At 35.4% G+C, this 10,633-nt stretch overlaps 2 protein-coding genes across 3 annotated transcripts; one reads left to right on the forward strand and one right to left on the reverse strand.

The window, feature by feature from the left end:
- Nucleotides 1-1,955: 1,955 nt before the first annotated feature.
- On the forward strand, nucleotides 1,956-8,095 carry LOC102597155 (phosphoethanolamine N-methyltransferase-like). Of its 2 annotated transcripts, XM_006341467.2 has the most exons (13): nucleotides 1,956-2,393; nucleotides 2,480-2,595; nucleotides 3,516-3,653; nucleotides 3,861-3,998; nucleotides 4,774-4,917; nucleotides 5,486-5,596; nucleotides 5,688-5,829; nucleotides 6,348-6,628; nucleotides 6,997-7,158; nucleotides 7,256-7,309; nucleotides 7,397-7,471; nucleotides 7,575-7,632; nucleotides 7,763-8,095. In XM_006341467.2, exons 1-13 carry the CDS (start codon nucleotides 2,378-2,380, stop codon nucleotides 7,801-7,803), a joined length of 1,476 nt encoding a protein of 491 aa, XP_006341529.1. In that variant the 5' UTR covers nucleotides 1,956-2,377; the 3' UTR covers nucleotides 7,804-8,095. The 2 variants fall into 2 exon arrangements, with proteins under 2 accessions (XP_006341529.1, XP_006341528.1); XM_006341466.2 differs by having other exon boundaries at nucleotides 1,957-2,393; nucleotides 7,575-8,095.
- Nucleotides 8,096-8,376: 281 nt separating this feature from the next.
- On the reverse strand, nucleotides 8,377-10,425 carry LOC102597692 (tubulin beta chain-like). Its single transcript, XM_006341468.2, has 3 exons — nucleotides 10,023-10,425; nucleotides 9,547-9,816; nucleotides 8,377-9,280 (listed from the first exon to the last, which is right to left on the reverse strand). Exons 1-3 carry the CDS (start codon nucleotides 10,414-10,416, stop codon nucleotides 8,613-8,615), a joined length of 1,332 nt encoding a protein of 443 aa, XP_006341530.1. The 5' UTR covers nucleotides 10,417-10,425; the 3' UTR covers nucleotides 8,377-8,612.
- Nucleotides 10,426-10,633: the final 208 nt, after the last annotated feature.

The following is a 10,633-nucleotide window of genomic DNA, read 5'->3' on the forward strand; positions in this document are numbered from 1 at the left end:
TCATGGAGCTTAATCTTTACTATAAGTCATAGTGATTCGTGTAATTATGACAATTTCTTTTTGCTATTTTGGTGACTGTTTTTTTTAACTCTCTTAAAAATTTCAACAAAGATGATTGAAAATTGATTTTCTCTTTTGTCCCTTTCTACAGGTTTCTTCGTATAAACAAAGAATATTGATTTTGATTGCAGTGCAACATTACTACTCTTGCACCTCTCATTCCATAACTCATAACGCTGTTGAAATTGTTGAATTCATTACATTTGGTTCTTTAGTAAACAATTTTTTTATTTCTGTCACTATTATTTGTATTTTTTTTTTGCTATAGGGGAGTCGAATTCAAATACATTAGTTAAACTTCTTATGAAGTGTGTTTCATTCCTCATATTTCATGAAGGTTAATCTTTTACTGTAAGTCATAGCGATTCATGTATTTGTTGCAATTTGTATTTGCTATTTTGGTAACTTTTTTTGAACTCTATTAAAAATTCTAGTGAGGATGATTGAAAATTTATCTCCTCTTTTGTCCCTTTTTACAGGTTTTTTCATATACTTTTTGGGAAAATTGCTTGTGGGTTGTGCTATATTTGATAGCACACAACAACAAATATATGATAACTAATACGGAACCAATGATGAAGTTTGTTAACAGAACCAAACAGTTTGCTCTCTTGCTTGCCACAATTAGTATATTATTTTGATTGTTTTTTCTTAGGTACAAACAATTCGTATGTCATTGCACTCTTCCTAGATTATTAGTATAGACACAATTAATCCACTTTTTTTGCCGCAAGTTAAGTAATTTGCCATATTTCTTCGTCTCTTCTTTTTGGGCATAATAAGAGATCAAGTTTTCTTGAAACAAACAAATATCCAAAATACACTATAACATAAATATTTTTTATCGGCAATAAATATGCACATTAACGAAGAGTGCTAGAGCCTTTACCGACATTAATTAATTGTCATTAGATTCAATATTGCTATAAACTTTAGGGGCATTTATAGAGAGTACCAATTGCCTCTGGAAATACATATTTAGCGATAATTAAGCTATTAATTACCGTTAAAGATCATTTTTACTGTAGTGATAACTCTTTATGATACTAACAATCTTTCTAAAAAATAGGTAAACTTGGATACAACCCGATACACTATCTTTTTGAAAAATATGTTTAAAAACATGCCCTTTTCTTCTTGATTGCTAGGAAAGTAAGTTGTCTTTATTATTATTTGTGGATATTTGTGAGTTCAAGTGCTCACAAAATTATGTTGTAAGATTTTAATATGTTATGTGTCAAAATTTTGGTTTAGAATATCCAGTTGTGAACAGTTCCATTCAGATGTCACCTACTGCTTGGTTGATAATTTCATTAATTATTTGTAACTGCATACTATAACCACAACAATAACTATGGTTCAATTCCAAATAACTTGGGAACGGTGATCTGAAACCTAAGCAATAGCAATGACTACTTTGAGACAATGAGGAATAACTTTAAAATTTCGGAGGAACGTTTTGCCTTAAGATAAAATATTCTCGATAAAGTAGTGTATCATCTGTGTATGTATCGAAAACATGAATATGATCAAATGGTCATATGTAAGATTAATAAAATAGTTCAATCCCGTGCTTTGCACGGGTAATTTACCTAGTTAATAATATAAGATACACAAAATAATTTATTTTACAAATATATATTTATTATTATTTAACATAATTAGTACATACATACAAAACACGTTCAATTAACTACTAGTATATAGAAAATTATAGTAACAATTTCTGTATGATATAAATTAACTTTTATGCATACATATTAATTTTTAAACATGTGAAATAAAATTTGTAACTATCAACATGGCTTTTTGATGGAGTAATAAACTGCTCCAGCACACCCCAAAAATGATTCCGATTCAAATTTAATAATAGAGGACTTAAATTTAGTAGGAGTTATGCAACCTCGAATGTAAAAAAATAAAAATAATTGTGACTTCACAGTCTATTTGTGATTATATCATCATATCCACCTTCCCCTTCACGGCTTCAGCAGCCACCCCTAATTCACGTCTCTCCGACTCTCTCTTTCTTTCTGTAATATCAACGAATACATAGTCCCCTGTTGTCCCATTTTCAATGCCATTTCGTTTCTATTGCATTTCTTCACAAAAAAAAAAAAACTATTTCACGTCTAACTGATTGATGCAGCAGAAAGGTAGAAACAGTAACCGTAGATCCAGGAGCTTCTCTAGATCTCGTCTTGCCATTGAGGGTTTTTAGCAATTTATTTCTCTACCATATACTAATTCCCAATCCACATTCTCTTCTTCCACCATTCCAAATCATCACATCAGATTCCTCTATCATCAATCAACCATGGATGCTGCTTCAGGTATGTTAAAGACTGTCAGTCATCTCTTATCTTACGTATTTTGTTTGAATTGGACGGTTTTGATTGTGAAATCATGTGGTGTGTAGGACAAGAGCGTGAGGTTCAAAAGAGTTATTGGATTGAACACACTGCGGAACTCACTGTCGAGGCCATGATGCTCGACTCTAAAGCAGCGGATCTCGACAAAGAAGAGAGACCTGAGGTATATGATTCGTTCTATGATCTATTGATGTCCATATTTGCTTAATCTCGCTTGGATAGATAAATTAGTTAGAAGATCGTATTGATTAAGAATTACTCACTATTGTGCATGTCATTTTCACTGATATCCCATTTTGGAGTATAGCCTTTTCTTTTGCCAAAAGCAAAAAAGGTGCTACAGTGCTTAATTTTGTTTCGAAATTGTTATTGGTATCAAGGTCCTACGACATATCCGTTAATATGGAATTACTGTTTGATAACCAAATACTTGTTTACTTACGGAGTTAAAATCCACACACATCTGATTCAGATTTTAAATGGTTCCATCCCCCTTCAATAAGATTCAGACACAAGGGATTCTAGTTGGTGAAGACTGATAGGAAAAAAATACCAGCTCTTTTTTAGGATTTACTACAATATAGAATAATCACGGACAGTAATTTCATCAGTCCCTAGTGACTGATGGAGCTGGGACTGACAATATATACTAAATAATTAAATATTTACTATAATTGCCCCTTTAGTTATCTTCAACTCGTAATTTTCTGGGTATTTCCCAGGCGTTGTTCTATGTATATATTGTCTTTGTTGAATGCTAATGTGAAGCTGTATTGCTGATCCAGCGTTCGGTATGTAAATTAATTGGTTGTGAAATTCAGTAACTAGGGTTGAGATTCTAGTGTATGGGAGTTTTGGTCATTATTTAGACTGATGCACTACAGCCTCTCCTCTTTGGAGGTCCAAACTCCTTTGTGTTCATTGAATCTGTTTCCTGCTTTGAGAGGAAATTAGCACCTTTTTGTTCTTAATTTTGTTGCAGAACCACACGTTCTAACTGGTTTGTTTTGTGAGTTGGCATGATTACATGTAAGACAATTTACCTATCTCCCCATAATTTGAAACTTTTGGATGGTCATATAGGTGCTCTCTCTGCTTCCGCCGTATGAAGGGAAAACTGTGTTGGAACTGGGTGCTGGTATTGGCCGATTCACTGGTGAATTAGCCAATAAAGCTGGACAGCTTATAGCATTGGACTTTATTGAAGGCGCAATTAAGAAGGTTTTCAGTTGTTTTACCCTTCAGATATTTGCATTTTCTGTCTCCATCCAACATGTCCTGTCAATAAGTAGGGTTACTAGGATTAAGAAGAAAAGAAAAGAACTAGTTTAGAAGATTCATTTGTCATTTCTTCATTATTGATAAGTAATGATAAACTCATAGAATATGTTTGTGCATATCCTTATCTTTTAATGTGCTTCCTTGCAGAATGAAAACATAAATGGGTACCATAAGAATGTCAAGTTCATGTGTGCTGATGTGACTTCTCCGAATTTGAATTTTTCACCGGAATCGGTGGACTTGATATTTTCTAACTGGCTACTGATGTATCTTTCTGATGAAGAGGTAAATTCTCTCTTTTATTTGCCTCATCTTCCACATAGAAAAATCACTGTAGTTGCATCTATATTCTATACAAAGAACGAATCGCCAGTTAAATGTGTCAAATTTGGATATAGATGTATGCAAAACTGGCTATGAGACAGTTACTATATTAGCTAATATTCATCATGTTGGTTGGTTACTTTTGAGTATTTAAAGCATTTTCCTTTAAAAATCTATTTTAGTGGTGGTGTGGAGAGATCACGGTTAGGCAAAGCTTAAAATATACAGGCAAATAGTTAAGCTATGTTACATATACATGTTTAAACTAATTTGATTTTTCACTTAGTGACACACTAAGATCCTCAACAAAATGAAGCATTTTCTTTGCAAGAACATGATTTACAGCAGCATCATTAAAAATAAAAACTTAATGCCATACGTATTTAACCTTTATTTCCACAATGGCTTTAGGTTGAAAACATTGCTTTCAGCCCTATATGGCAATCTATAATTTGAGCACCTCTTTGACAACTGTAATTTGAATGATATGCTGAGTGCTAAATATCAGCTTTTAATATTGTTTTTCATATGATTTACTTACCTGTAGATATCAGCATCCATTATGGGTGTTAGCTTACTGGTGTAACAACTGTTAGAAATATTTCTCACTCTTTATAGGTTGCTGCCAAAATGTCTAGATATGAGATCTTCCTCACTCACCATACCTTTGCCTGATTTGAATTGCTGTACTTTTTTGTGACTTAAACATTTGAATTTGTTTCTACCCTTGCTGCAGGTTAAGGCTCTTGTTGAGAGAATGGTTAAATGGTTGAAAGTCGGTGGTCACATATTTTTCAGAGAGTCATGCTTCCATCAATCAGGAGACCACAAGCGAAAGAACAACCCAACCCACTATCGAGACCCTAGCTTTTATACAAAGGTCTTAACTTTGCTTTCAACTGTTTTCTTGTCCCACATTATGTTATGAGAGCTGCATTTTAAAAGAAAATTTATTATATCCTTGGAATTCAATTCAACACAGTGCTGAAGTATGTTACTGTGCTTACCAACTATTTGTCTTCATGTAGTAATTTTTTCACACTTCTGTGTGTATATTCCTGTCCTTTTTTCTTTGCCGTTAAGTGGTTCTCTTTGGTAAATCCTAGATAAGGCATTTTCTTTTCTCTGGAGTTTGATTATGTTTTTCTTAAGTGATCGCCGCTCTGTCATAAAGTGCTCTGAAACTCTACCATACCAAAAAGATGAAGTGCTTTGAAACTTTATTGTGCACTCTAAATTACCACTCTTTCTATTAGATAATTTAACCAAAAAAACTTACTTTACACAATGGAAGTATGAATAGTTTGAAGCGATGCATTTGTCAGTTGTCACTTTGGGAATAACTTGAGTTGATGCATCAATCAGTTGTCACCGGACATAGCTGGCCCCCATTCTCAATTGTTACTAAGAAAGTATAGTAAGAGCTGAAAAATAGCTGTCAAACACAGGTTTTCAGAGAATGTCACGTAAATGCTGGTGATGGAAAATCATTTGAACTTTCTCTTGCTGGTTGCAAGTGCATCGGAGCTTATGTGAAGAACAAAAAGAATCAAAATCAGGTAGAATTATGCTTACCTCATCAACCCTTTAGTTAGTTTGATATTAACCTGACTATCTAATCACTGTTTTGTTGCTGCTTGCACCTTGCAGATTTGCTGGACATGGCAGAAGGTTGCTTCTAAGGATGACATGGAATTTCAGCGTTTCTTGGATACTGTTCAGTACAAGTGTAGTGGCATACTACGATATGAACGAGTCTTTGGACAAGGTTTTGTTAGCACAGGAGGACTTGGTATGCCTCTCAGATTGCATGTTGTCTTGTTTACTGTAGAGGGATTGCAAATACGTGTTTGACAATCTTGGGACTACCATAGGGAGACAATACAACTTTTTCATTCATCATACTAGAGACTAGATCTATGTCTAGAAACCAATCATGCATTTGGCACGAGACAAAAACTTGTTTCCATAGATGCCTTTGCGATTTAACTTAAATGGGAGAACCCAATCAACCTTTGAGTGTCCAGAGGTTCCATGAATGTCAACCCCTTGGAATTTATTGGTTCTCCAATAATGTCCTTAGACCTTAGACTTTAAGCCCTTACCTTATTAAAAAAATGGCCCTTAGACTCTCAAGGTTATGCTTACTAAGTTTCTTTTGTTTCACTGTAATTGTGGTGAGGACTTATGCAGAGTGTGCACTTGGTACTGTGGAGATATCTGCTTGCAAGTGTGTCTTCTCGCTTGATGCAATGTTATTTTGTTCTTTTCCAATCATTTAGTTTCTGAGCAGTACTTGTTATTGAGCAGAAACTACAAAAGAATTTGTAGCCATGTTGGATCTTCAGCCTGGCCAAAAAGTCCTTGATGTTGGCTGTGGCATTGGAGGAGGTAACTTCTACATGGCTGAAAAGTACGATGTTCACGTTGTTGGCATTGACCTGTCTATCAACATGATATCTTTTGCTCTTGAGCGTGCTATTGGTCTCAAGTGTGCTGTTGAATTTGAGGTTGCTGATTGCACCAAGAAAACATATCCTGATTGTACATTTGATGTCATATACAGTCGGGATACTATCCTTCACATCCAGGTAATTCACCTGAGCTTCTAAATCTTTTCTTTATTCTACTTCTTTTCATTCCACTTGGTTCTTTCTTCAATTGCTATACCACGTACTTAATTGCAATTTCTGTGGTAAAAGTTGTCCTTTCTGTATGTATTCTTCTGCAGTCAACGTTGGCACAGTGTCATGTCATCTCATCTTCTTGGTCATCTTACAACTCCTCTGAAATGAATTTATTTTGCTCATTTTGTTTTTATCTTTCGTGACGGAAGGGCTTTGCACCACCCAAATTATCCCTCGCTTTTATCCTTTAACCGTTCACTGTTGAAGTCAATATCTTTATAATGTGTTGTTTCATGGTTTATTTATTTGTTGTTTCAACGGTGTGATGTCAGGACAAACCCGCACTGTTCAGATCTTTCTACAAGTGGCTGAGACCAGGAGGCAAAGTTCTTATAAGTGATTACTGCAAAAGAGCTGGACCAGCATCAAAAGAATTCGAAGGTTATATTAAGCAAAGGGGGTATGATTTACATGATGTTGAAGCATATGGGCAGGTATATACTCATTCCATGTAGCAGGCCCTCTCCTCTTTTTTGCATCGTGTTTATTGTTTGACTGCTTCTTTGAATTTTACTTGTGCCGACCATATAGATGCTCAGAGATGCGGGTTTTCATGAAGTTGTGGCCGAGGATCGTACTGAACAGGTATGTAATTTACAGATCTTGTCTTAAACTGATCTGCAAGGCTAGCAATATATTGATACAGACCTAATTTCTGCACTTGCATTGCAGTTCATTGAGGTTCTGCAAAAGGAGTTAGATACTGTGGAGAAGGAAAGAGAGTCCTTTATCCATGAGTTCTCTGAAGTGAGTGCTTCATTATATGATACACTTTGTAATTTGTATCTTTTAATTTTTCTCATCTTTTGTGGATTGATTTTCTTCTTTTTCTTATTTTAAAATATTACAGCAAGACTATAATGAAATAGTTGGAGGTTGGAAGGCTAAGTTAATCAGGAGTTCATCTGGTGAGCAGAGGTGGGGCTTGTTCATTGCCAAGAAGAAATGATTTATCCAAACGTGTGGGGGATCCATTTCCATTTATGTACCAGAGTATGAACATTTCTTCCAGTTCTAAGTTAATCAGGAGTTCATCTGGTGAGCAGAGGTGGGGCTTGTTCATTGCCAAGAAGAAATGATTTATCCAAACGTGTGGGGGATCCATTTCCATTTATGTACCAGAGTATGAACATTTCTTCCAGTTCTATGTAATAATTGTTTTACCTGCGATTTAGGGATAAAAAACATTACTAGTATACTGCTTCCCTCATCTTGGACGAATTTGTTCTTCATTTGCTTATCATTCTGCCTCGGATTTTGATGCACGTCGCATCCTTAATGGGTTTCATATTTCGTGATATGTTGTGCATTTGTTCCGTCACACCATATTTAACTAGTGTAGTGTGAGTTAGGAATTGTCGGCTTTCTGTATGCGTGCCTGCTGATCATTCAACTAATAATTATTATCTTACAAAACCACTTTTCATGTTAGTTTAAAGTTATTGATAGTGTTGCAAGCTCCCCTTCCTTTAACATTAAGAAAGAGAGGATGGGGAAGTAATTATCATGTGACATGATCCAATTCATTTAGAAGGAAATTTTTGCAGAAAGTTGTGTACTCACTATTAGTTTTAATGTAACATAAGCGGGTGAGATTCATGACACACAAACTTAAGAAGTGTCTTCAACATATATTAGGTAAATTTTGCAATTAAATTCTACTAACTAGAGTAGAATCCTTTTAGTATAAAGTCAGGACAAGAATACAATACGTTGTGTTCTTGCCACTGACACCTTTTAAATGAACAAAAGTAGTAAACAGATAAGAGGTTCACAGTATCAGAAATGCATAAACACAGCACAAATATAGTAGAGAAACATAAATCTAATGGAGTTTCAGGTTCATTGCAGCACGTAACATACGTAATAGCAGATTGGTCGAACACCTTTAATCTTCTCCAGTTTCATCTTCATACTCACTGTTTTCTTCAGCTGTGGCATCTTGATACTGTTGATACTCCGCCACAAGATCATTCATATTACTCTCTGCTTCAGTAAATTCCATTTCATCCATCCCTTCTCCAGTGTACCAATGCAAAAATGCCTTTCTCCTAAACATTGCAGTGAACTGCTCACTCACTCTCCTAAACATTTCTTGAATTGAAGTTGAATTCCCAATAAAAGTTGAAGACATCGAAAGCCCTCTAGGTGGTATGTCACAAACACTGGATTTAACATTGTTCGGAATCCATTCCACAAAATACGAAGAGTTCTTGTTCTGCACATTCATCATTTGCTCATCAACTTCTTTTGTGCTCATTTTGCCTCTAAACAATGCTGAGGCTGTGAGGTAACGACCGTGTCTTGGATCAGCAGCACACATCATGTTCTTGGAATCCCACATCTGTTGTGTCAGTTCAGGGACTGTAAGTGCTCGATATTGCTGAGATCCTCTTGATGTTAGAGGCGCGAATCCAACCATAAAAAAATGAAGCCTTGGGAAAGGGATTAAGTTCACAGCTAGTTTTCGAAGATCAGAATTCAGCTGGCCAGGGAATCGCAGGCAACATGTCACACCACTCATTGTTGCTGAAATCAGATGATTCAGGTCTCCAACTGATCACAACAATAAAACAGATGAATTAGAACAAACTTTTTTCTTCCGTAACAGTAAAGTCACAATATCTTTTTTCATATTAAAATAACTGAACTTTACTCACTATAACCACTAGAAGTCACCTTGACGGATAGACTTTGTCGTAAAAGTAAAGTTACTTAATTGTGACAAAAAATAGTTTTGTGACTTTATAGTGGATTAAGTTCAATGACCAGAGATTAATCATGCTGATAAAAGTATTAGTAGGTGTTTTGGTTGTTCTTACAACTTGGTGTGGAGAGTTTCAGAGTCCTGAAGCAGATGTCATAGAGAGCTTCATTATCAAGAACCATACACTCATCAGCATTTTCAACCAGTTGATGGACTGAAAGTGTAGCATTGTAAGGCTCAACCACTGTGTCTGAGACTTTTGGTGATGGGAAAACAGAGAAGGTAAGCATCATTCTGTCTGGAAATTCTTCTCTGATCTTTGATATCAACAGTGTTCCCATTCCTGATCCTGTCCCTCCTCCAAGTGAGTGACACACCTGAAATCCTGTATTCATATTTTCGCGTTATCATAAAAATAACATATTCCCTCTATGAAACAAATTGTTTTTCTAAGAGAAAAAGTTCAAATTTACTCTTCTACTATACAAACTATCTTGACTTTACTTTCCATACTATTTCCTATGGAAAGTACTAATATGGGTTATGTGGATCCACGAGTCAAAATAAATTTAAAATACTTGCTTTATTAACCTTGTAAGCAATCGGAGTTTTCAGCTTCTTTTCGAACAACATCAAGAACAGAGTCAATAAGTTCAGCACCCTCAGTATAATGTCCTTTAGCCCAATTATTTCCAGCACCAGATTGTCCGAAAACATAGTTATCAGGGCGAAAAATCTGTCCGAAAGGACCTGATTTGATGCTGTCCATAGTACCAGGTTCAAGGTCCATGAGAACTGCCCGTGGCACGTAACGTCCATTTCCAGTTTCATTGTAATAAACATTAACTCTTTCAAGCTGCAATTCTGAATCTCCACAGTATTTTCCAGTTGGATCAATCCCGTGTTCGTCACATACAACTTCCCAGAATTTTGATCCTATTTGATTCCCACATTGTCCTGCTTGAATATGAAGAATCTCACGCATTTTCAAAGTTTCTTTTTTTTTTTACACAAGTTTTGAATTAATATTGAGGATGTTATATTAGGTAATATATATACAACTAATGATTTGTTTGATCCAACGGTTAAGAAGTGTCCGTCCTGTTGAAATATAACAATGGATATTTTGTGGGTGGCCTCTCATGATCAAAGTTTGCCATTTGTGCCTCTTTCTCTTGAGATGTGCCGTCCTTTCCTAATAT

The sequence above is a fragment of the Solanum tuberosum genome, unplaced genomic scaffold, assembly GCF_000226075.1.
Source record: "Solanum tuberosum cultivar DM 1-3 516 R44 unplaced genomic scaffold, SolTub_3.0 scf00026, whole genome shotgun sequence".
NCBI classification, from domain to species: Eukaryota; Viridiplantae; Streptophyta; class Magnoliopsida; order Solanales; family Solanaceae; genus Solanum; species Solanum tuberosum.

Bases quoted from the DNA above. Each gene is read 5' to 3' on its own strand.
- LOC102597155 (XM_006341467.2), top strand. The intron at 3,999-4,773 runs GTAAATTCTCTC...CCCTTGCTGCAG, and splicing joins TGTATCTTTCTGATGAAGAG to GTTAAGGCTCTTGTTGAGAG. The intron at 7,472-7,574 runs GTGAGTGCTTCA...AAAATATTACAG, and splicing joins TTATCCATGAGTTCTCTGAA to CAAGACTATAATGAAATAGT.
- LOC102597692 (XM_006341468.2), bottom strand. From the start codon at position 10,416: ATGCGTGAGATTCTTCATATTCAAGCAGGACAATGTGGGAATCAAATA. The intron at 9,817-10,022 runs GTTAATAAAGCA...ATATGAATACAG, and splicing joins AAACTCCGATTGCTTACAAG to GATTTCAGGTGTGTCACTCA. The intron at 9,281-9,546 runs GTAAGAACAACC...TGTTGTGATCAG, and splicing joins GAAACTCTCCACACCAAGTT to TTGGAGACCTGAATCATCTG.